General features: G+C 48.9%; 1 protein-coding gene across 4 annotated transcripts in view; it reads right to left on the minus strand.

Moving 5' to 3' along the window:
- Nucleotides 1-353: 353 nt before the first annotated feature.
- LOC119406066 (zinc finger protein 90-like) overlaps nucleotides 354-26,897 on the minus strand; it is a 41,014-nt gene continuing 14,470 nt past the window's right edge. For 3 of the 4 annotated variants that reach the window (XM_049418854.1, XM_049418852.1, XM_049418856.1), the window contains 3 exons: nucleotides 23,147-23,220; nucleotides 5,744-5,873; nucleotides 363-858 (listed from right to left, as the gene is read on the minus strand). In XM_049418854.1, the coding sequence (XP_049274811.1) occupies nucleotides 363-858; nucleotides 5,744-5,873; nucleotides 23,147-23,220 (700 nt within the window). Of the gene's footprint in view, nucleotides 859-5,743; nucleotides 5,874-23,146; nucleotides 23,221-26,897 lie in introns of all 4 variants that reach the window. The other variant, XM_049418853.1, reaches the window with a different exon arrangement.

Genomic DNA, 26,897 nt, shown 5'->3' on the forward strand with positions numbered 1-26,897 from the left:
ACAGTACCATTCGTTCAAAAAATGAAGACTGCAATGGCTGTTCAATCACGTCCACAAAGGCGACACGTAAAAACACTTTTTGTGTGTGTACACGATTGATTTCACACTCATTTCGCTAGATAAAAGTACACGCCTCCATGAGATTGAAGTTACTCATTGGTACATCACCGGTCGAAGTGATTATGATTTTTTTTATTGGGCGGGGCGCTTTCAGAGTTTCCGTTCTCAGTGTATGCGTCGATGTTTTTTGTTAAGCGAGTACCATGTCGGGAATGAATGACCACATATTTCGCATTTACACGACCTCTCGCCTGTAAGCGTGCGTTCATGTCTACGAATATTTCCTGAGTGCGTTTCTCGCATCAATGAGTACGGCGATGCCTCGCGAAACTGGACTGATTCGAAAATAATTTACCACATATTTCACAAAGATATGGCTTTTCGCCCGTATGAATACGGCGATGCTCCACGAGGTTAACCTTCTGTGTAAATGACTGCTTGCATATGTCGCATGCGTAAGGTTTCTCGCCCGTATGAGTACGGCGATGTACCACGAGTTGAACCTTCTGTGTAAATGATTTCTCGCATATGTCGCATACGTGCGGTTTCTCGCCTGAATGAGTGAGGCGATGTGGCGCGAGAGCGGACGAACGCGTAAATAATTTACCACATATGTCGCAACGATATGGCTTTTCACCCGTATGAATACGACGATGTCGCACGAGATCACTGCTCCATGTAAATGATTTAGCGCAAATCTCGCATGTATGACGTTCCCTTGGTGGTTTCGTGACGTGGTTGACTGCACCACGGACACCGTCCTCGCGCTGTTCCCAATTCGTGGAGCCAGTAGCAGCGCTGCGAGTAACCGGAGAATGGAATGTAATAGGTGCATTGATCGCTTTTTTTTTTGAAGGACAGGGTCACGTTGCTCTCGATAAATAGCTTGCCGAACAGAATATAGCTTTCACGGGATTGCTATTTTACTGGCATGTGGAAGTGAGAGTGTGATGGTTTTGATGCAAGTCTTTTTACAGCTTACCAATGAAGTTAATGACACCGAGAAGCCTGAACGGAAATTTTAAAACTCAGCATTGCCGAAAATGAGATAAACTGCTTCAGAATGTTAATGCGGGTTGGTTGGTACAATGAGAAGGCGCCCGTCCAAGTATTTTCCTTGGTATTCAGCGGTGCTTCTGAAGCTAGCAGATTGTACTTAGGAGACAAGTTTTTTCTTCTCTGCATGCCTGCCAGTCTCTGTTATGCAATAAAGAGCCTTCTCTCTCACTCTCTCTTTTTCCCTGGCACGTGAACTCACACTAGCACTGTGGAACTAAGCGGAATTCAACGCTCGCCCACAAAGCTTGGATCTCAATCTCCAGCTCTGTATTCCGTCGGGAATATCTCGAACTGAGGACACGTTACTGTGCCAACTGTGGTCTGGCGCGGCCCTCAGGAATCCGTAATCCTTTCGGCTCGAAATGACCAAGAACCCTACATGCGACAACTGCAGTTGCGAACAAACGATTGTCCATTTTCTCTGTAAGCGTCTGCGTTTCAGTGCGCCCAGAAAAGAACGTTCCAGTACGTCAGACGCACTTGATAACCTTACTGTGTCGCAAGAAAGGGCCCTGGGACGCTGGCCGAGTCCAGCCTCAGCACAGAAGGCGTTGATAGCGTTGTAGCGCTTTTTAAAGGGACACTAAAGAGCAAAACAATTTTTCTCGCATTAGTAAACTAGTCTTCCACGATACCAAAAACATCACGCTTTCTGCGCGAAGGCGCTTAATAAGCGAGAAAACGCGCAAAAAGAAAATACAGGTGGCGACGCCACCTTGGAATTCCCGCACCATTTGCCGTGACGTCACATTTTTGACGGCGCCTGCTTGGGCCTACGTAGCTCCTAATCGGTTAAATCGAAGTACATTGTCCTCTGAGGGTGCCAGAGACTTGACATACCGAGTTTGTGCAAATTTCGTCGAGCCAGTGGCGCCAAAATACGTTAAATGCTCTTTAAAGTCTTCTACGTCACGCATTACAAAGTTGGGCGCGAAATTTAAAAATGAAGCTTTGAACTTGGTTTTCTCCTCTAATAATAAACATACACAAGAGTGAAATAAACTACAAAAGAGTTCTCCAAGCACACTTTATCAATCTAAACCAATTCATTGCTTCTCTTTAGTGTCCCTTTAAAAACGACCGGGCTTACAGATAGCCTTTAAACAGTGTGGATACCTACTTTGTTTAGTTTTTTATTAGTTTTTCTTTCCTTTTTTGTAGCCTCTCCGCACGAAAAGTTGTCTAGGCCAGAGGCAATCTCTCTTCGCGTGCTTCAGATGGGGACATACCCTAGCCTTTCCATTAATAGTCATTACTCCGACATTTCAGCACTTTGTCTGGACTGTCAAGATCGCAGTGATTTGAGATATGATCGGACGCCAGTCCAGTCCAGTCCAGTCCAGTCCAGTCCAGTCCAGCCAGTCAGTCAGTCAGTCAGTCAGTCAGTCAGTCAGTCAGTCAGTCAGTCAGTCAGTCAGTCAGTCAGTCAGTCAGTCAGTCAGTCAGTCAGTCAGTCAGTCAGTCAGTCAGTCAGTCAGTCAGTCAGTCAGTCAGTCAGTCAGTCAGTCAGTCAGTCAGTCAGTCAGTCAGTCAGTCAGTCAGTCAGTCAGTCAGTCAGTCAGTCAGTCAGTCAGTCAGTCAGTCAGTCAGTCAGTCAGTCAGTCAGTCAGTCAGTCAGTCAGTCAGTCAGTCAGTCAGGTCAGTCAGTCAGTCAGTCAGTCAGTCAGTCAGTCACAGTCAGTCGTCAGTCAGTCAGTCAGTCAGTCGTCGCAGTCAGTCGTCCCCCCCCGTGGCGCTCAGTCCGTCAGTCAGTCAGTCGGTCGCTCAGTCAGTCAGTCAGTCGGTCGCTCAGTCAGTCAGTCAGTCGGTCGCTCAGTCAGTCAGTCAGTCGGTCGCTCAGTCAGTCAGTCAGTCGGTCGCTCAGTCAGTCGCTCAGTCAGTCAGTCAGTCGGTCGCTCGCAGTCAGTCAGTCAGTCAGTCGCTCAGTCAGTCAGCAGTCAGTCAGTCGCGCAGTCAGTCAGTCAGTCAGTCAGCAGTCAGTCCGTCAGCCGGGCAGTCAGTCAGTCAGTAGTCAGGAAGTCAGTCGTCAGTCGTCAGTCAGTCAGTCAGGCGTCAGTCAGTCAGTCAGTCAGTCGTCAGTCAGTCAGTCAGTTCAGTCGGCAGTCAGTCAGTCAGTCAGTCAGTCAGTCAGTCAGTCAGTCAGTCAGTCAGTCAGGTCAGTCAGTCAGTCAGTCAGTCAGTCAGTCAGTCAGTCAGTCAGTCAGTCAGTCAGTCAGTCAGTCAGTCAGTCAGTCAGTCAGTCAGTCAGTCAGTCAGTCAGTCAGTCAGTCAGTCAGTCAGTCAGTCAGTCAGTCAGTCAGTCAGTCAGTCAGTCAGTCAGTCAGTCAGTCAGTCAGTCAGTCAGTCAGTCAGTCAGTCAGTCAGTCAGTCAGTCAGTCAGTCAGTCAGTCAGTCAGTCAGTCAGTCAGTCAGTCAGTCAGTCAGTCAGTCAGTCAGTCAGTCAGTCAGTCAGTCAGTCAGTCAGTCAGTCAGTCAGTCAGTCAGTCAGTCAGTCAGTCAGTCAGTCAGTCAGTCAGTCAGTCAGTCAGTCAGTCAGTCAGTCAGTCAGTCAGTCAGTCAGTCAGTCAGTCAGTCAGTCAGTCAGTCAGTCAGTCAGTCAGTCAGTCAGTCAGTCAGTCAGTCAGTCAGTCAGTCAGTCAGTCAGTCAGTCAGTCAGTCAGTCAGTCAGTCAGTCAGTCAGTCAGTCAGTCAGTCAGTCAGTCAGTCAGTCAGTCAGTCCGGCGTATCGCGTTAGATAGTCAACAGCGACGATGGCCCAGCGGTTACCAGCCGACGTCAGAGGAAGTGGTCGATACAAATTGATGCCCACGCGCCTAAACGGACGGTTAGGGCAAGGTAATGGTTGTAGACAGACTGGTGACACGTGCGTTGAGGGTTTTCGGCGTTGGCAATCGAGGCAGGAACGGACGAACATCTGCACGTAACGGTACATCCCTCGCCAGAAGTATCGTTGTCCAATGCGGTCGTAAGTTTTGGATACTCCAGGGTGCGGGCATTGCGAATCAGAGTGGAAGGACTCGCATATTTCAGAACGCAGACTTCGGGGTGTCACAAGTAGCCACTGGCGGCCGTCGGCGTTGTAATTGCGTCGGTTCAGTAGGTCGTCACGAATGGCGAAATGGTGGGCTTGACGACGCAGCGCGCGAGTGATTGGTGTTGCCGACTGATCAGTGAGGAAGTCTATCAGTGAGGCGATCCATTTATCCTTGCGCTACTCGGTAGCGATGGTTTGAACATCGACGGAAGAAACAGCAATGCGAGATACTGAGCAGGAGGGATTGTCTTCAGGCAAGGGGGAGCGTGAGAGGGCGTCGGCGTCAGCATGCTGGCGTCCGCTGCGGTACAGCACGCGGATGTCGTAGTCTTGCAGGCGAAGTGCCCCAGTAAAATTCATTCCCATTGTTGCGATAAAAATGAAAGCAAAAATAAAGGCATGGGAAAAACCTGTACCTGCCGAAGCATACCAGGTATAAAGCCATTAAATATAAATGAAAAGGGGTTTCAATACAACCCAAAGCGCAAATTTAGTGGAAAAGCCAATTAGATAAAAGAAAATTGCGGGCAACGGTAACGCTTATGGGTCCCAAGGTGTTGGGACGACGAGCACAGAAACCGGGCATTTTTGTTAATGAAAATGAAATGAGACGAGACACAGGGGCGAAACGTGCCCAATGAAATGAGAAAAAAAAAACACAGAAGACATGCGGCCAAACGGGTCGCCTAGCACAGACAGACAGACAGAGGCGAAAGAGGAACAGCGCGTAGACGCCTGAAGAGGGACCACAGCAACCCTCGGGCGCGACTGCCCGGGGGTTCCTTCAATGGCGACAGCCAGCATAGTGCATGATGGTCGGTGACGACATCAAATGGGCAACCACACAAGTAAGGTTGGCGACATGTTCAGCGACAATTGGAGACTGACGTATTTAGTTTGCTGAGATGCTAAACGCCGAGGAAAATATAAAGATCTCTTTGTGATCACTCACATAACAAACTTCACGTCTTGATTTATTCAGCAATGCCTGCTTATACACTATTAAAAAAGTCAATAAACAGTAAATACATGTATTTACTAGTTTCGAGCGCGTTTTGGTTCCTCGCGATACCCCTTTACTAGCCAGAAAAGGGGTAAGCAATAATAGCTTTTCGCCGTTTTCCATACTCCTCCTGCGTCGCCAGTAATGCTAAATGGGGAACATTTTAAATATGGCCTGCCTCTTATTTTTGACAAGCACAATGAAATTCTCTCCAATTGCAGTCAATACAGTCACGACAAGATGCCTCGAAGAAGCCCACTTGTCGAAACGCTGGCTCCAGCGACATTCTCTAATCAAGGATTTATCGTTATTTTATTCACTGGAACTTGTAATATTTCATTTCTTCGTTCAACGCGGCAATGCTCATTAATGCGATGTAACTTTGGTTCAAAGCGATCTTGCAGTCTTCGCGTATCCAGACAGGAATTCGAGACCTCAATGATGTACGCTGAGTGGTCCACCTAATATGTGGCCATAGGAATAATCCGCACATCAATCACAAGGAAAGCCTGTGGGAAAAGAGTAGACGCCGTGCTGTGCTCCCTGAGTTGCCACAGTGAATAAGACTACTCGAGATTTGGGCTCACCTCGCGTCGTATGCCCGCATGGTTTCTTCGATGCCTGCGCGGCTTGTACTAGGGACTGAATGGCAGGCGCCGCTATTGGACAGCGGGACTGAGAGACCGCTACTCCCGGCCAAGGTAGGGTATGTTGGCACTGAAAGAAATGTGTTGACTTAGTGTTGGGGTAGAGGCGCTAACAATGAGTTTCTTTTCATAGCTCTCCGTAGAGTTTCAGTTGAAGGTCTTGTGGAAGTGCTGAGATGTTACATACATTGAACTTATATTCGCTTAGAGGTCAAGGTCCCTGTATATCGTTGAGGCCACGGGTGACAGCTGTGCTGAGTATCAATTTCTTCGGTAGCATTGACAGGGTCTCCGTTGCATGAACACGTGTGCGACTTTCTCAGTAATAATGTCAACATTTGGACGAATACCTAATGTTTGTCGACTGCGATAATTTCACCTGAATGGTTGGGACTGTTGCGAAGCTGTCCATAGAGCAAGGAGTACGAATGTACGTACCTTTGCAAACTCACAAAAATAACATGATGCAATCGCTAAGTACTGAATTATCGTTCACTCACACTCACTCGAGCTGGACGTATTTGGTACACTCCGTAAAAGGTTTGTTAAATATCATCTTACGCTACTATTCTGTTTGAAAAAAAGTTGGGGCACCTCACTTTTGGTGAGCATGGATGACATTAATTTTTTCCCATACACGGCGCAACAGCGTATCCTTATCCTGCGGTTGTGTCCGCTGCTAACAAAGCTAGAAAGTTGATATATTTATCCGCACGCATACCGTGAAAGGAAGCCCCGTGGTCCTCCGGTTGTGGTTGTACATTACAGGTGCCAGCTCGATCGCTGCAGATAAACAAAAGTATGAATATTCCGTTCTGTACTTCCATCAATGGCTAAATGATATTTATAGCAAGCATGGTAATATTGTACGGAGCTTGTTCTTCATCAGATGGCGGCTTTTTCGTTTGCAATTTGCCCAGTATATATATATATATATATATATATATATATATATATATATATATATATATATATATATATATACACGCACTGAAGGGAATTTTAACGTACTTAAAACAAGGCGAAAAACAATAACCTTGCGGTTACACGCATTTGCACTCTCGCCTGGTGGACCAACATTCAACAACGAAGATTTGCGAGTCTTATGTCATGTGTATATTCAATAGACCACCGTCGGGTATTAATGAAAGCATGGGCAACTTTACATGCTTTCCTAGCTATTGGAATAAATATTTTATGAGGAAGTCTTCGTAAATCACAATCCCTCACACAAACGCGTCATTCGTAACCTCTTACTGAAGAGACTAGGCGTTTTTTGTCTCTTTTTTTCTTGCTTAGTCTTGTAGTTATTTATTTATTTATTTATTTATTTATTTATTTATTTATTTATTTATTTATTTATTTATTTATTTATTTATTTATTTATTTATTTATTGCGTTCCTGTAGATTGACGAACCACCGTAACCGATCATTTCACACATTCTCCTAGCGTGTTAGGACTAGTGATGACTGCCTGCTTATATCACAAGTCGATCAAGTCGATCCCAAGTTTATTTCATGAGCAATACAGATCATGAGGAGTGAGAGAAAAAGCTGCTTTTAGGCAGCTTGACAAAGCTCTCACCCCGTGTATCTTGGACTTCGGTCAGCATTTGGCCACAGACACTATTAATACATCAATGGAATATATACAAGTCATTAAAATGACAAGTTTGCACACTATTATCATCGAGAAAAGTAGTACAAAAAGAAAACAATACAGTGATTAAATAGTACGTGATGCTGCATACATCCTTATACAGTAACAAATTGTGAAACTTTTCAGTTTATTTCAGAATAAAAGAAAGAAAGAACAGTCACAAAAATGGGGATAGAAAAATAGAATAAAGCATATAATTAATGTCATATGTAATATTCATTAAGCTGGTCGAATGTGAAGTACTATATATGTATGTTCTGTGCATAAAAATTATTTAGCATTCTAGGAATGAGACAACACAGCCTATCTTCACCATAGTTCGTTCTGCTGAGAGGCACATCCCAATATTCAAGATGCCTAGTGTGATCGCTACGCGCGTTTACTTTTAATTTAGCCAGGGTGCGTAGACTATGAGTGTCTTTCTTAATTTCATTCCGCAGTGCCAAACTTAGTTTAAAATTATAGAGGTTGTCTAAACTAATTAAGCCGTACTTCTTTAGTAACGGTTCAGCTGAATGATCGGGAGCAGTGTTAGCAATTACCCTTATTATTTTGTTTCGGATTCTTTCAAATTTAAAAATGTTTGTAGAAATGGTTGTTCCCCAAACATGAAAACAGTATTCGATGTAAGAAATAAATAAAGAGTTGTAGATTAAAAGTCTGGTATTTATTGGCAATGAGTCGCGATGACGGTAGAGAGGTCCTAACGCACGAACCGCTTTGTTAGCTACATGCTCAGTATGCGAGTCCCATGACATATGTTGATTAAATACTACACCAAGAGTTTTGAAATCGTTAACAATTTCAATGGGGCTTCAGTTTAGCAGGAGTGAATTGCATGGTACAAAATTCTTGGATTTTGCCCGAAATACAACAGCTCGCATTTTGGAAACATTTATAACTAGACCATTACCCGACGCCCATTCCGCCAGCTTAAGCAAAACCTGATTAGCGCGTTGGAATAAGCGGTCACTCTCATCGTCGGCCAAAAAAAGCGTCGTGTCGTCGGCATAGATAATATATTTAACATTGGGGTCCATATTAACTATATCATTAATGTATATATTGAAAAGGTATGGTCCTAAAATGCTACCTTGCGGCACTCCAGAAGAAGTGCTTTTAAATGAAGATACTGTGTTGTCGATAGAGACACACTGCTTACGGTGACTAAGATAATATATGACGATTTGTCGAGCTTGACCACGAATGCCATAGAATTCTAATTTCTGGATAAGAATATCTCTATTAAGAGAATCGAATGCTTTCGTAAAATCTATAAATATATCAAGTACATACTTCTTGTCTTCAATGTTCTGCAGTATAAGTTCTTTTTGAATAAGGAGTGCTAGTTGCGTGGTATAGTTTTTACGAAAGCCAAATTGAGATTCTGTGATTATGTTGTGTTTATCGGCAAAAGACACCAACCGAGATTACAGAGCTTTTTCGAGAATTTTGGAGAATACGGGCAATATTGAAATTGGTCTATAATTCGCCAAGTGATTCCTGTCTCCTTTTTTGTACAAGACGCAAACTTTAGCCCTCTGAAGTTTAGCAGGGAATATACCGTTCGAAATGCTAAGGTTAAATACATGCGCTAGAGGTTTAGCAATTAAATCTGCAATGAATTTAACAGGACGCACTTGAATTCCAAAGATATTGCCACGCCCACTTCTTGTTTTATTTTGAATTATTCGGGTTTGACCAGCAAGGACGTTTATCAACGATCGACGCTGTCCGCAAAGCAGTGTTCGAGAAGCTTCTCGAGATTAGTAGATCGTTTTGTTAAGATTGCGCGCCGCCCGTGAATGTTCTAGCTTTGTCGAGAGATAATGCCGCCACCAGCGATATTGCTGGAAAGTTCGATAGCGCCTGTATAAAAGCCGACGCGCTTGACCGCTTGTCAGTTGATCGACGGACGACGCCTTGTTCGCCGCTATCATTGTACAGCGTGTATTGCTGTAGTTCTAGTTCTCAGTTTCTCGGCCACAAGTTCGGCCAAATAAACAGTTTCATCTCGGACGTGCGGACTGTTGTCTTCGTTGACGTCACGATCACGTGACATCTGGTGGAGGTGCTGCTTCTTCCATGATCCGGACGCCCCCGCGAAGCGCTGACCCAAGCCCAAGCCGCGAGGAGGACGACGGCAAAGAAAACCCGGATCGTCGAGCAAGCCGCAGGCAACAAGGTCTACCGCCAGAGCACGGGCCTCTACCTGAAAAGACCCGGCAAACAAAGATCCTGACCTCGACCACAGCGACGATGACAGACGCTGTGCCGCCCGCACCGATCGTTCTCCGGACGCCCAAGGAGCCGCCAACCTTCCGCGGATCGTCGTTCGAAGACCCGGAAAGCTGGCTCGAAGCCTACGACCGAGTCGCCGTTTTTAATGCCTGGACCAGCGAAGACAAGCTACGGCATGTCTATTTCGCTTTGGAAGACGCCGCTCGTACCTGGTTCGAGAACCAAGAGCGAACCCTGACAACGTGGGACATATTTCGCGCCAGGTTCCTCGCCACGTTCACGAGCGTCGTTCGCAAAGAGAGGGCTGAGGCTCTCCTCGAGACCCGCGTGCAGCTGCCGAACGAAAACGTGGCGCTTTTCGCGGAAGAAATGGCCCGGCTGTTCCGCCACGCTGACCCCAATATGCCTGAAGAGAATAAGGTTCGTTTCCTCATGCGAGGAGTAAAGGAACAGCTCTTCGCTGGACTTATGAGGAATCCACCGAATACCATCCAGGAATTCGTCTCAGAAGCCACGACCATCGAGAAGACGCTAGAAATGCGCACCCGCCAATATGATCGCCGATCAATCCAAGACAGCCCCGCTGTTCATGCGCTCGGCTCCGAGGACCTGCGCGAAACAATCCGAGCGATCGTGCGAGAGGAACTGCGCAAGCTGTTGCCCTCACCCCAGCCTCAAGTAGACTCCATCGCAGACGTCGTTCGAGAAGAAATCCAGCAATCGCTGGGCACCCTTGAACCGCCACAGCCTCAGCCGCAAGCCTTGAGCTACGCTGCTGCAGCCCGACGCTACGCTCCCCCGCCGCGCCCGCGTCAAGACACCGCATCGACGCAGTTCCGTCGCCAGACACCGCCGCAATCATCGACGCCCTACCGCCCACCTGGCGGCCAGCACTACACCCCGAGGAAGACCGACGTTTGGCGCGCCCCTGACAACCGCCCGCTCTGCTACCACTGCGGGGAGGCCGGCCACACGTACCGCCGCTGCCAGTACCGACAGATGGGGCTACGCGGATTCGCCGTGAACGCGCCGCGCCCGCAGCCAGGCGAACGCCCTCGCCACATCGACGACTACCTCACTGGAACACAGTGGCAACAACGACGACCTTCCCGCTCGCCGTCGCCCGGCCGCTACATGTCACCGCACCGCCGGCAGTACACTGGCCCAAACCGGGGTCGGTCGCCTAGCCCGTATCCGGAAAACTAAGGGCAGCAACCGATGGAGGTGCGGTTGCTGAACGACGAAACGTTGAAGATCCTCCGCCGTCGACGACGACGCCGCGACGAAGTTCCGAGCCCCCGCCGCACGCCGAACGACGTCCTGAAGACGAAACCTTGCGACCCGTGGAAGCAGACCTGACGACGCAACGCGGAAGCAGCGGTGCAAACCGACGTAGCCGTGACCCGACGCCGCGCCGTACACGCAACGCAAGACGGCGGACTAGCGACCTCGACGTACTATTCGACGGACACAACGTTACCGCTCTCGTCGACACTGGGGCCGACTATTCCGTCGTCAGTGGGTCATTCGCCGCGAAGTTGAAGAAAGGACTGCTTGGGAAGGTCCTGAAATCCGCACCGCTGGAGGTCATTTGATAACGCCGGCTGGAGTCTGCACAGCAAGAGTCAGCATCAGTGACCGAACCTATCCTGCGAGCTTTCTTATCCTGCAGCACTGTTCCAGGGACGTGATACTTGGGATGGACTTCCTAAGTGAACACGGTGCCGTAATAGACCTGAGATCTGAGTCAATAACACTAACCTCAGAAAAAGCGCTGCCGCCACACACGACGCCAGGAAAGCCCGTATTGAATGTGATAGAAGAGCACGTCACCATTCCGCCTCTCTCGAACATCATCATTTCCGTCGGCACCGAAGAACACGCAGACCTTGAAGGTGTCATCGAGGGCGATCAGCACCTACTTCTCAACCGTCAGATTTGCGTCGCAAGAGGCATAGCCGAGCTGCGTGATGGCAAAGCAAAGGTAGTGCTGACAAATTTCAGCCACGAATATAGGCACCTCAACATTGGTACGACGGTCGCCTACATCCACGAATTCGTGGAATCCAGCAATGCTCTCGCCCTCTTCGATGCTACCGAACCTGCTTCGACGAATCGACGAAACCAACCAGATTTCGACGTCAACCCGAGCCTCCCGAAGCACGAGCAAGACCAGCTAAAAACCCTGCTCCTACAATTCAAAGACTGCTTCTCGTCGTCGTCAAGAATTCGACAGACCCCAGTCGCGAAACATCGCATCATAACCGAAGAAAGTGCCCGACCAATCCGTCAGAGCCCGTACCGAGTTTCGACGCGAGAACGCGAGGCCGTCAAGAAACAGGTCGACGAAATGCTACGCGACGACATCATCCAGCCGTCCAAGAGTCCGTGGGCGTCTCCTGTGGTGTTAGTGAGGAAGAAGGATGGAACACTACGTTTTTGCGTCGACTATCGTCGCCTGAACAAGGTCACGAAGAAGGACGTGTACCCTCTCCCACCAATAGACGACGCCCTAGATCGACTCCACAACGCCAAGTACTTTTCGTCGATGGACCTCAAGACCGGCTACTGGCAAATCGAAGTCGACGAGAGAGACCGAGAAGGCTGCCTTCATAACACCAGACGGCCTGTTCGAGTTCAAGGTCATGCCCTTTGGTCTTTGCTCGGCGCCCGCGACTTTCCAACGGGTTATGGATACAGTACTGGCCGGCTTGAAGTGGCAGACGTGCCTTGTGTACTTGGACGACGTCGTTGTGTTTTCCTCAAACTTCGACGAACACCTTCGACGCCTTGAAGCTGTACTTCAAGCAATCAAGACCTCCGGACTCACCCTGAAGCCTGAAAAGTGCCGCTTCGCGTACGAGGAGCTCTTGTTTTTGGGTCACGTGATCAGCAAGAATGGTGTTCGCCCGGACCCGCGGAAAACAGCTGTCATCGCTGCCTTCCCGCCACCCACCGATAAGAAGGGCGTACGCCGTTTTCTCGGCTTGTGCGCCTACTACAGACGCTTCGTCAAGGAATTTTCACGAATAGCCCAGCCACTAACGCACCTGACGAAAACCGACGTGCCATTCAAGTGGGAAACGGCGCAAATCGAGGCATTTCAAGAACTTAAACGACGCCTTCAGATGCCTCCAATACTAGCGCATTTCGACGAAGACGCCGATACGGAAATCCACACCGACGCAAGCAGCCTAGGACTCGGCGCCGTCCTCGTGCAGAAGACTGACGGGCTGGAGAGGGTCATCAGTTATGCTAGCCGGTCGCTATCAAAGGCAGAAATCAACTATTCCACAACGGAAAAGGAGTGCCTGGCCATCATCTGGGCTACATCGAAGTTTCGCCCCTACCTCTACGGCCGGCCCTTCAAAGTTGTGAGCGACCACCACGCCTTGCGTTGGCTAGCTAACTTGAAGGACTCTTCCGGTCGCCTCGCACGGTGGAGCCTACGACTGCAAGAATTCGACATTCACGTCGTTTACAAGTCCGGAAGAAAACACTCTGACGCCGACTGCCTGTCTCGTGCCCCCGTGGACCCGCCGCCGCAAGACGACCAGGATGATGACTACTTCTTGGGAACTATAAGTGCCGACGACTTCGCTGAACAACAGCGATCCGACCCGGAACTCAGAGGCCTTATGGAATACCTCGAGGGCAAGAACGCCGTCGTTCCGAAAGTGTTCAAGCGAGCACTGGCGTCGTTTTTCTTACGCAACGGCGTTCTCCAAAAGAAGAACTTCTCGCCACATCGAGCCAAGTACCTTCTCGTGGTGCCTCCAGAATTGCGACCAGAAGTTCTCGAGGCCCTGCACGACGACCCGACAGCAGGACACCTCGGTGTTTCCCGAACGCTGGCAAGAGTACAGGAAAAGTACTACTGGCCGCGCCTTGCCGCCGACGTCACTCGCTACGTAAGGACATGCCGAGACTGTCAGCGACGCAAGACACCGCCAACAAGACCAGCGGGCTTTCTTCAGCCGATCGAGCCACCTCGGCGACCGTTCCAGCAGATCGGAATGGACCTCCTGGGGCCGTTCCCAACGTCGACTAGCGGTAATAAGTGGATCGTCGTAGCTACCGACTACCTGACCCGCTACGCCGAAACAAGGGCCCTACCTAGAGGCAGTGCTGCCGAGGTAGCGAAGTTCTTTGTTGAAGACATCGTTCTGCGTCATGGCGCCCCAGAGGTCCTCATCACCGACAGAGGTACGGCGTTTACAGCGGAGCTAACTCAGGCGATCTTGAGGTACAGCCAGACAAGCCACCGCCGGACCACTGCCTACCACCCTCAAACCAATGGCCTCACCGAGCGCCTAAATAAGACCATCGCCGACATGCTGGCCATGTACGTTGACGTCGAGCACAAGACGTGGGATGCCATCCTTCCGTACGTGACCTTCGCATACAACACCGCTGTGCAAGAAACGACGCAGATGACGCCGTACAAGTTGGTCTACGGACGGAGCCCGGCAACGACGCTCGACGCCATGTTACCAAACGTGACCGACGAGGAAAACATCGACGTGACCACCTACTTACAACGTGCCGAAGAAGCTCGACAGCTCGCCCGCCTGCGCATCAAGACCCAGCAGTACACCGACAGCCGTCGCTACAATCTTCGACGCTTCGTGGAATACCAGCCCGGCGACCGTGTTTGGGTCTGGACGCCTATACGCCGACGTGGGCTAAGCGAAAAACTCCTTCGGCGATATTTCGGGCCATACAAGGTTCTTCGACGCCTCGGCGCTCTTGACTACGAGGTCATCCCGGACGGCATTACGAACTCCCAGCGACGCCGCGCACGACCTGAAGTCGTCCATGTCGTGCGCCTTAAGCCGTTTTTTGCGCGTTAGCGAACCTGGGGACTGTACTTTTCCTTTGTTATTGTAATTTATTTATGTATGCACTTGTTTTTTTCTCTCTCTTCTTTGTTGTTTCACAAGCATCGGGACGATGCTTTTTTTTTCAGAGGGGGGCAATGCCACGCCCACTTCTTGTTTTATTTTGAATTATTCGGGTTTGACCAGCAAGGACGTTTATCAACGATCGACGCTGTCCGCAAAGCAGTGTTCGAGAAGCTTTTCGAGATTAGTAGATCGCTTTGTTAAGATTGCGCGCCGCCCGTGAATGTTCTAGCTTTGTCGAGAGATAATGCCGCCACCAGCGATATTGCTGGAAAGTTCGATAGCGCCTGTATAAAAGCCGACGCGCTTGACCGCTTGTCAGTTGATCGACGGACGACGCCCTGTTCGCCGCTATCATTGTACAGCGTGTATTGCTGTAGTTCTAGTTCTCAGTTTCTCGGCCACAAGTTCGGCCAAATAAACAGTTTCATCTCGGACGTGCGGACTGTTGTCTTCGTTGACGTCACGACCACGTGACAATATCACAACAACTACTATTTCTTAACTGCTTTATCAGAAGGCAAACGTCATCTTCTGATATGGGGTTTAAATACACCGAATCAGCGTGGTCACCTTTCAAGTATCCCAAAGGATTACCTGGAGCCGTAGAAAAAGATAAATTTCTAAGATATTCACTGAACATATTGGCTAGTTCGGTACCTCGAACTACTTCGCCATTTACATTAATTTCATGTGTGGTAATATTATTGCTTCTCCCAAGTACTGAGTTAAGCTTTCTCCATGTTGCACCATCGTCCTTCGACACCTCTGAAAACATGTTGTTAAAGTAGGTATCTTTAGCACGCTGAATTTCTTTATTTTTAATTCTTTATGTAAAGCAGGGTCACGAAGTTGAATGAATGTGTTATACATGGAATTTTTTTATTTTGATTTTGGCGTGTAACTCGCGAGTAATCCAAGGCTTTCGTATCCCTCGAGGACGTGAGTAGTATCTATACGGAAAGTGTGTGTCGTATAAATTTTTGAATTTACAAAGAAAGTTATCAAAAGCCACAGAAGCATCGTTAGAAGTAAGAACATCAGTCCAGCAAGTAGTCAACAATTCTTGGCGAAAACGCTCGAGGTTGTGAGAAGACATACTTTGCACTAAAGATCGGGGTTTCGGGACTCTGTGGGCTTGCGGCAATACCATGTATATTGGTAAATGATCACTAAGGTCACTTGCAATAACACCGGATTGCACAATTGGGATATGAGAACTCACAAGAAAGATATCAATTAAAGTTGCACTGTTTCGACCGATTCTAGTTGGTAAATTAATAACATTCACTAAATCAAAACTTTTATACAGAGAGGTCAATTGGCTACTTTCTTTGGTATTAATTCACATATTTATGTTAAAGTCACCACCACACGCAATAGCCAGCTTATTTCTAACACAGTAGTGAAAGTACTCTTCCAGGTATTCGAAAAATGGACCAGAATTCCCACTTGGAGGGCGATAAACGTTAGAAAACATACAATGATTAATTTTTACGGATAGTATTTCGCAGTCACCATTTGAACACGTAAAATCGCTGATAAATTCACATGACAAGCTTTCCTTGACCAGAACAGACACACCACCTCCGCGACGACCTGAGCGATTAAGCTTATAAGCATTGTAGCAAGGTGGCTGGTATACGTCACTGTCATGTACATACGAGGTTTCAGATAGCATAATCACGTCAAACTGAAAACCAAGTTGATCAAAAAACGCGTCAAAGTGGACATATTTATTTCGAACAGATTGTGCAATTACGTGAAAAACTTTTAGACCTGACAAACCGATTTCGCCGAGGTGCTTCTTTACATCGTTAGGTTCGATATACATGATTCTTTAAAAAAATGAGATGTGGTCTTTGCTGAAATCGTGGAAAGACTTAAGCTGTCAAGTCGTTTCTTGACCTGACGACGATCCCTGACTCGCCTTCTTTCCGCCTAGCTAGCACATTCCCACCATTGTGCCAGACAAAAGGAAAGTCATGTTCTCGTGCCCACTGCTTCGTCTCCCACAGAACCTGACGCGTTTGCTTAGTTAGGTTTTCCTGGATGCGTACATCTGATTTAAGAGCTCGCAGCTTGCTTCGGTTTCGAAGCCAGTCGTCCCTGACGGACTGTCTGGCAAAACGAATGATAACACCGGGTGTTTTATCAGGCTTTGATGGCAAGCGGTGCACAGCGGTTATATCAGTGGGAGTGAGTGTCGGCAGTTCAAGCGAGGCAGAAACTTCATTTACTTTCTCGAGAACGTTTTCATGTTCGGTTTTCGGAATCCCGTGGAATTCAAAATTAAGTTTTCGATTGTGCCACTCGAGTTCATTAATTTCTTTTCTCAGCTCACATATTTGCTGTGATTGCTGCCCAGCCTCGTGTCCTTCCACACGCTGTCTGATATCCTTTAGCTCGTTACCTTGCTTGCTTATTTGAGACAGTATTGCATCATATTTATCAGACAATTGTACACTTGTCTCGATACCTTTCACGGTGTTCGTGAGGCTGGTGACATTCTCTTGAAGCTCAGCTATTGCAGCAGCACTAATTGTGTCAACTGCATTCTTTTGCCTCACACCCCTGCACATTGGGCATCGCCATTGTTTTCGAGCCGCGTCGTTTCTCGATTTAAATGTTCTTTCTGAAATACCCGAACATTTACCTAGGTGATACGAGCTCAGGCATTCATTGCACACAGTATGGCCTGCGTTGGGCTCTATCTGCAAACCACATTCAAAGCAACACTCGTCGTGCTCTGCAATACTCATTCTCAGAATTCGCAAGGGCAGCACACAGCAGCACAGAAAGATGAAAAAGAACTTCGTACAAAAGAGTGATCGTAACGCACCTGTAAAATAGAGTACCAAGAATAAGACACGTGTGTGGTCTGCGCCGCTGCTGCTGCCCAATAAGATTTGCAGAAGCTGCACGGTCCTTTATAGGTGGGCACGGTGATGCCCTCGCACGGCAGACCGGGGTTGCAGATCGTTAGATTTTTGGCGGGCCAAGTCAGGAATACAAGAAGGCGTCAGCAGTTGTAGCTAAACTCTGTTGCTGATCGGCGTGACACCGGCTGTAAAATAGAGTATCAAGAATAAGACACGTGTGTGATCTGCGCCGCTGCTGCCGCCCGAGTGGGGTTCCCGTTGTGCTGCACACTAGGATAATCCCTCGGAGGTAGGTGCGGTTCTGCTTTTCTACCACTGTGAAGGATTCCAGCGTGGTGCCATGACTGATCTTGGCCGATTATGCCATCTTTGCATACACACATGTAACCAACGACACATGTGCCGCTGTTCCGCAAAAAGCTGCAGCATGGTGTCGCGACTGAAGGCGACCGCCAAGGCAACTATTTTACGCTCACACTTGTGGCGTTCCCCGCATTCATTCCTCTCCCTTAGTGCCTATTAACACGAAGAGGCTGTTGCACCATCGAATGGCTTTAAAATGACGGCGCCCTTTAACCATTTTTTGGACCAAGGCGTCAGTCAGAACAACTGTTTATTCTCATTGTCCTCATCTTCCTCTTCTTCATTTCTCCCATTCACCCGTGAACCGTCGAATACTTACTCTGACGAAGGCCGGTCCACCGGCCGCAACGTTAGTAAATAAATTATCACTTATTATTGTTCGTTATTCTTGTGTATCTTCATTTGCAAAATATATGTCCCCTGACGAAGCTCCTTGGCGCCAAGACGCCCCTCCCCTCGTGGTCACCAGGCTGCAAGGAGGCGTTCACGAATATCTGTCCCTTGCTGACGTTTCCCCCAATTTAGCGCCACTACAACCAGACGCCCCCACAGAGGTGCACACAGATGCCAGCGGTGTTGGGCTTGGCGCTGTCCTCGCGCAGCGCAGACCAGGTTATACGGACATGCCATGGACTACAATCGGCTCTTCGACGCCCTCTGCGGTGTGTGGGACTTAAGCACACCAGGCCGCCTGACTTGCAGCGATGGATATACGGTCCAAATCGTAGGTCCCTCCTGGACTTCATGGAGGAAACACGGCTGCACAGTTTTGTGTAATGTGTATTGACGCCGTAGGGTAAACTAACGCAATAAAAAATTCACAGCATATCCACGGGTGAATGATGGAGAGCTTGGGCGAAACTCCTGAGGCAATCATGGTTACACCGTGAAATCTTCAGTGGTTTTGCCCAGCAGTAATCAAAGCGATAGCCCGGTACATCATCAAAGACGTGACAAACACTGTATATATTTACATAAAAATTTTATTAATCGTAAGTGGTAGCTAGACGTGGCTTCCGTTCCCCCTTCATTATAACGGCTTTATGGTCGGTGAAGTGATGGTTCGGTGATGGGTCGTAGTGGGATGTTTGCAAAGACGAAGTAGTGGGCAGTTAGCAAAGGTGGCTTCCGTTTCCCCTTCATTATAACGGCTTTATGGCCGGTGAATTAATGGATCGGCGATGGGTCGTAGTGGGATGTTTGCAAAGACGAAGTAGTTGGCAGTTTGCAAAGGTGGTTACGCCGGACAACGGAGACGTGACAAGGTTACACTAAGAGGCGCTTCGCCCCTAAAAAATTACAGCGTGACGGAAAAAGAAGGTCTTGCGATCATCTGGGCTCTTGCTATGTTCCGGCCGTATTTGTATGGTCGCCCATTTGACGTCGTCACGGACCACACGCACTCTGTTTGCTGTCGTCGTTAAACAATCCCCTTCGTCCGTCTTGCGCGCTGGGCACTTCGCCTGCGAGACTACCGGATATCCGCGTGCTGTAACGCAGTGGAGAACATTCGGACGCAGATGCCCTCTCGCGCTCTCCCTTGGCTGAAGGCAATGCCCGATGCATAGCAGCTCATCTTACTGCTTCTTCCGTCGACACTGACACCACCGTTTCCGAGCAGCGCAAGGACCCCTGGATTGTTTTCAGAACGGGCTTGTTCTCTGATCCATCGATACCACCAACCAAGCGCGCGAAGCGCCGTCAAGTTCAACATTTCGCCTTTCGCGACGACCTCCTAGCCGACGCAATTGCAGTTCCGACGTCTTCCAGTGGTTGTTAGTGGTACCTCGCAGCCTGCGCTCCGAAATATGCGCAGCTTTCCACGCTTCATCCTGAAGTTTTCAAGACACACCAGCGGCTCCAAGCACGGGCGAGTGATGTATAGTGGAGCGCGATTTGAAGGTTATCGCGCGAGCGTCGACCAAGAGCTACAACAACGCCCCGACCCAGAATTCTTTTTCGAGGAGAGGGAAGTATCGGAAGAGCCTCACTCACTCTTTTTGCTGTTCCTTAAATGGCGATCACTGCCGTCTAACGAAGGCACACTTTCATTTCTTTCTTTTTTTTATGACAACTCGATATCTTTTTGTTCAACTGAGCAAGCCGTGTAAACGAAGCTGTGCCAAGCATGAGCTTTACCAGATGTTACCCAGCATCTTTTCATTTCCCGCGGAGATAAGAGCCAACGAAAAATACACTTGATCGCAACGAATGGAAAGCTTAAAATAGAGAGAAAGGGTGTAGAGTTCGTCATAGGGGCGATTGTTGTAGCATGGAACAGCCAACGAAGGCGAGAAGAATGCGCAATCTCGATTTCCACTGTTCCGAAAAGCCCCGCTAGGCCCCTGGAATGCTAGGCCAGTCGACTCTCGCGCGATAACCATCATATCGCGCTCGAGTGTACCGCTATGTTCAGATGTTTTTACGCTTTTTCCCCGATTGTCAGCGCCGCAATCTTCACCCCCGCCTCTCGCCAGCTGGTCTGCAACCTTTACCTTGCCTAACTGGCCCTTCGGGCGCGTCGCCATCGATTTCAACAGGTTCTTTGCGATGAAGACTGCTGGAAATCGCTGCTTCATTGTGTCGGTTGACCACCTCGCGCGATACATTGAGACTGCTGCCCTTCCGGCAGCTGTGTTTGCAATGACTTTCTTCCGGCAATGACTTTTAACCCTATTTCCTACAGTACACGGTCGGCACCCATCGCGCACCATGGACACAATTCTACCGCACCGCCCGAATGCTTCTGATTATGCACTCATAACGGACACTGAGACGTACCGAAGAGTGCCGCGACCTCACCTTTATCTCCATTTACCAAGAGTGTCAAAAGCGCACTCGCCGCTACACTACTTCTGCGCACACCTTCCTTTTTGGAGCGCTATTGTGGCACTCGGTTGCTACCGCTGCGCCTGGTCTCTCTTCGAAGCTACTGCCAAAGTATGAAGGTCCCTATCGATTCGTCGAACGCGCACCACTTGTCAACTATGTGACTGAAGCAGTTGAATCGGTTTCGAACGTGCGGCGTCTGGTACGTGACACTGTCAACATTGAGCGTCTCAAGCCGTACAATGACCCACTCATTGTGTCAAGCTGCTATCGCCGGACGACTCCCTTTTCGTCCCCGAGCGTAATTGTAGCGAAGAATAACGCTACAGTGGGCATCCTCTCCAGCGCTAGCCAGTGGGTCTGTCTCAGCCGTGCATTGCTTTAGAGAAGCCTGTACAACACACACACACACACACACACACACACACACACACACACACACACACACACACACACACACACACACACACACACAGGCTGTTTCAAGAAATGTGACCGAAAGTCCTCAAAAACAAGGAAAAAAGAGATTGTAACACCGCCTTTACAATTACATTTTCTGTGGCGGCAGGCATTTTCAGATGAGTCAGGGCACCAGTTACGATAGTCATTAAAGAAATTAGGTTAATTAACTTTTTAATTAACGGAGACGGAGGGGTGAAATGGGAAATTACAGCCCTTCCGGCGAAGAACCTGTTGCCTCTTTCAGATGTCGCAAAAGCAGCCGCTGGCAATTATCAATGAAGAGTGACATCTGTCCAATTTCGCCGGGGAAACCAAACCTCGGAGGAGCGCAAGTGCCACGCTCTTCTAAGAGGTCCAGAATGAGGGAGCGTCGTTGTACCAATCATCGATCGACTTCGCTTCATGTTTGTACGGGTTTCGTTTGCGATTAGAGCACGTATGGCACATGAACGTTAACAAATGCAGCAGCACGAACACCACTGCACTCGCCTTCGTGAACATTGATGTCATTCTAGTCGTCTGCTAGTTGCGCTCAGAGGAGGTTCGGTTTCACAGGTGAATTTGTATTTCATTGATCTGCAACAATTACCAGAGGCCGATTTTTCAAAATATCAAAGTGCCAATGACCTCATTGCAGGAAGGACAGCAATTCTCCGATTTAACCCAACCGCCTATCACCACTATTTAAAGGTCAGTTTATTTTATTTAATTACCGCCGTAATTGCTATGTCTGGTCATCTGAAGATGTCGTCCATCACAGAAAAAGTAAACATTCCATTTCCGTCATTTTGATGATTTTTCGTCATTTTTATGATTCCGTAATTTTTACGTGTAGAAGCGGCCGCAGCTGAAAGGGACCTTATACACCACACTTGATTCGCTGATTGCCGTACAAGTGTGGTGTATAACGTCCGTTTCAGCTGCGGCCGCTTCAGCGTAGGACAGAGGGGCCGCTACTTTAACCAGAGATTGTTGGAACATAAGAGATCGCTAACCAGAGGCTGACCTTCTAATCTATCTTTACATCTTTACATTGTCGAGAGTGTAAGTGCACGCACAAATTGAAGTCGAGCGTTTGGCGGAAACCCGCCTGGCCGGGAAGAGACGCCAAAATTCGGTGAATGCGCAGTTTTGCACCGGCATAGGAATAAAGAAACGCGCCGGATGATTGGGGCATGGAATATCGAGAATAACGATAGCGCCTGCGTGAGCCAACGTCGATTAACGTGCATAGAGATGAAATCAAATCCGTTAACAGTTTACCTTTCACGTAGACCCCCCCGTGTGCTGTGCCGGACTGATAGGTTCGACTATTTCATGGGCATGCGCAGATAAGTTTTCGTGCCTTGTTTCTTTTCCGCCGTTGTGCGTTGCTTCAGGTGTTAGTCGGCGTTTGTGGTGCCGTGACTTCTTTCTTGTGTCCGCGTTTGCATGCCCTGTCTTTTTAGAACTATACATGGCTGTGCTTGCTGTCCCCTATAGCGCGCATGTTCCACGAACACTGGCCAAATCTCACTGCTCACCACACTGTTTCACTAAAAATGAAGGGAACACAAGGGCGGCAAACACGGATTAGTGGCCGCACGTTTCAGTTCCTCTTGTTAGCATCCGTACAGAGTGCTTGAGTGGTGATTGAGCGCGTGCCGGTTCATGATTATGATAATTTTAGATCTACGACACACATCCAACCTCCACCATACAAGGTCTGCTGCAAAAAAATAGCGTGCTCTTCTATCACTAATGAAGCATTACTTCATCGCCAGTATAAGCAGTGAACATGTGACAAAGGGTATGACCTATGAAAGGGCATAGGACAGGCAGAGAGATAAACCAAGATTGAACATGGATACTGCATCGCACTGGTGAAAGAGAAAGGGAAGGACAGTTCTGAGAGAAGGAGAAGCCCACTGTTTGCAGAGACTTCATTAGGGGCAGTTTCTGTTGGCTACACTGCTTTTGGATAGGACTCGCTGTGTTGAGATGTTACAGGAGGACACGTACCATTGAAGGATAACGGGTGGTCGGCTTGATGATACTCCATATTCAGATGGTAATTCGAAGTGGCCCCGGAAGTCCTAAAGGTACACACGTAGGGATCTCGTGACGTGTACAGCCAGGGACGGCACAAGTAAAGTTTTACGCCCAAATGTTATTGTGTCAGCAGTGCGGCGCCGCATACCTCCATAAGTTAGCTTGTAAAATACTAAACGAAGTACTGGCGTCACCGTATTGTTGAAAGCACATCCTGCTACAACCACTCACGCGTAACACACACACACACTACGCGTCACTTCGCGAAAGACAATCTTGCGGATCACTCGAAGGCGACAATCACTCGTGGTTACATTCTGACGAGGCACTGTCAGGTGAATTATGTTTATCTCAAAGCGTACATTTCACAACATGAGGTGTAAACACAATCATTTTTGCTTGTATTTCCTTGGTGAGTTCTTGCACGGCATACGCGCTTTCAGCGGTACATAGCAGTCACGAATCGGAAACCAGCCAGCGGCAAGTTTTCAAGAAACACCAGCAAGCCAGGTTATCGTTGTGGGTAATAAAAAGAGCACATGAATCGTATGCTTTCAGACCACATGTATCACATTTTATGAGCCATTTCTGTGAACGCGGATAACCGGCGAAGCTGCTTAACACACGAGAGAGATGTCACACAATTTAGGTAAAACCTACAAACACCTAATTTTCTTGAATTGTGGCGGTGGTCATCGCGACGAAAGCCACAGACAAAAATTTATCAGTAATCATGATGACGTAAAGCAGAGCTAGAACGAATACGTCAGCCCTTTTGTATCCGTTCTAGCGCTGCTTTTACATAATTACGAACCCAAACCAAGTTGCCCACCTTTCTGTTATTATCCGTGGTCATTACTTGTCTTGAGCGGGGAATTGCTCCTCGGGAGTGCGCACTTGACGCGGCCTCCCCATTACGGAAAAAGTTAAATTCAATACGGAGATCGGCTGCTTGTCTTTCTGTTGAAAAAAGTCACAGCTTCGCCGCAAGGGCGAAGCAATGAATGCGATAGCAAGAAACTAATGCTACACGAAGTGAGGCTCGCCAATGGATACTCTCAGTTTGAACAGCGCTCCTGTTGCAAAGGCGGCCGAAGCAGCGAAGGAAACTAGCGTGCTTCAAGTGTCGAGCTGTGACACTTGATAGTTCGCGCTCATCGTCTGTTTGTTCGTTTAGCGGCGTCCCTTGAGCTCAAGTGACTTTCGTACGCTTCGTAACATGAGCGCGGACACCACGGTGAAAGCTTGAAACAACCCTCTTCCCCTCACCACCAGAAAATCGCGCGAGCAGACACCGGAAGGGCAAGTTTCTCCCTGAGCAAATATAAGAAGCGAGCGAGCTCGCCGACGACTTTTAAATGCGCCTGTCGTGCTCCTAGCGCCATCTCGCTCGTAATGAAGAAACGCTTATAAGCGCCGGCCGTCTCTGAGTCCGTCCAGCGGTAAGGGGTGTGTATATTAGAGGTGTGCACGGGCTCCGGGTAGCCCGAAAGCCCGAGCCTGACCCGGCCCGCGGGCCGGGCTCGGGCGGGCCGACGCATTTTCACCTCGGGCCCGGGCCGGGTTCGGGCTACTTACAGTTTTATCGGGCCGGGCTCGGGCCCGGCACAAAGCCCGACTCAAGCCCGAAATATAGGGAATGAGCGGGAATTGTTTACCGGCACGCATGCAGCGCCTTTTCCGCGACCGCCCTGTAAAGCACTGACTCTGTTGCACTCCGACAAACAGAGAAGTAACACCACCCGAGCTATAGTGATGGCGCCACGCGACTGTTCGCGTTATATATGAGTGAAAATGCACGCGACAGCGACCCGACGTAGATCGCCTTCGTGCAAGCTGACGCTTGCATGGGCATACTCCATACACGTGACGGCTTTGGCGAGCGAACTCCATTGTTGCTGGCATGAGGCCGTCTACTTGTAATTTGTAAATCTGTGTAATAGAGACTGCTCGTCGTGCGTCGCTTGATCATATTCGATATGCTCAATAAAATGCCAAATTGCCGGAAAACGATGTTTTGTTTTCGCAGCGAACCTTCAAAAAGCCGGGCCGGGCCGGGCCGGGCCCGGGATTGTGTTTTCGTACGTCGGGCCGGGCCGGGCGGGCTCGCAGCCCTTTGCCGTCGGGCTCGGGCGGGCCTTCCACAAAGTCCGCGGGCCCGGGCCGGGCTCGGGCTCGGAAATACGGCCCGTGCACAGCTCTAGTGTATATAATGCTCGCCGTTAGCTATGTGGAGGATCTGCGTTTCGTGGCGTAGCGGTTAGCGCCACTCGCTGCGGAGCAAGAGGTCCCTGGTTCTATTCCGCGCTTCGGAAGCATTTTTCTGAATTATTTTTCTTTGGGGCTTTTATATATATATACATACTTATACATATACGATACATGACGGCGACGGCGATGGCAAAATTCAGCCGATACTGTCCATATAATTGCTATCGCAATAAAACCGCGCGAACAAGCGAGACAAAGACGAAAGGAAGAATGGAGAACAAGGCGCCCTTCCGGCGCTCTCTCCAGTCGGGAGAAGGAGGGTTGCTTCGGAAGCCATCCTTTCCCACTTAGCTCTAGCTCTCAACGAGCGGCGATATGCGTTCGCTTTTGTTGATATCTCTTTCAATCTCAATTTTCAGGGGAGAGTTTTTCCGTGCGCGCACGCCAGGAAATCTGGGATCCTAGGCACAGAGAGCTTTATTGTAAACATAAGTCCTCAAAGGTTGCAAATGAGTTGGTAATGTAGAGCATCAAAGGAAAAACATGGCTGATCCCTCTGTCATAGGAAACGGTATAGCATGAAAGTGAAACGTGTCTTCAAAGACGTAGATGAGCGTTTTTTGTGCACTCTTTCGCCCCAAGGACGATGGAATGAATGCTGTAGGAACATATTGTAATGTCACGCGAAGAACGGCAAGCAGCTCGAAACTTGGAACGCTCTGCGCAAGCAGAAAGGACGCACGGAACGAATATACACAGGATGAGCACGAACTGTCACAGTTGTAACTTATTTTTGTGTGAGGAGCGCGCTCCTTTCGCAGAAGCGGCCGCTGCAGTGAGCGAAATTACCTTCGTGCTCTCAACGGAAACTTGCGGTGGGAGTGCACGTCGTACAAACCACTGCCATGACCAGATAAGCGCGCCCACGAGCGACCACGCCCTGTAGAAGTGCGCTCATTGCAACTTCTGGGGCGATGACCTTTAAAGCGCGCTGTTCGAGCCCATCGCACCATCTCGTTAGTGATAACGAAAACAAGCCGGTGTACCACCGATCTCCGAGTACCGCCACCGGCAAATGGTGTATAGAAAGAGCTCGCAGTTAGCATGGCGAAGAACGTGCCGTCCGTGGCCGAATCGTTTCGCGCCGCGCGCTCTGGAGCGAGGGGTCGTAAGTTCGACTCCCGGTGACCGAACTTTTCCTTCTAGGTTTTTCAATCTTATTTATATTTTACAACGCCATATCCGTGACGGATATACGTCAGCGGAGCCGTGGTGGACCCCGGCATAACACACTTTCGTGTTAAAACATTGGCAGAAGTGACCAGTTGCCTGAGCGGCAAGAGTGCGACACGCGGCGCTGCGTTTTCTCCGAGCGCGCCGGTATCGAGAGTGCCAAGAACATTCCATTTTCCAAAGCAGGGGTGGCCGGCGGAAAGTACTACAACAAACAGCTTTTTGTGGGCAACTGTGATAAAGATACGACTGCTCGCAACTTCAGCGAAAAAACGAA

This window comes from Rhipicephalus sanguineus, chromosome 9, assembly GCF_013339695.2.
Source record: "Rhipicephalus sanguineus isolate Rsan-2018 chromosome 9, BIME_Rsan_1.4, whole genome shotgun sequence".
NCBI classification, from domain to species: Eukaryota; Metazoa; Arthropoda; class Arachnida; order Ixodida; family Ixodidae; genus Rhipicephalus; species Rhipicephalus sanguineus.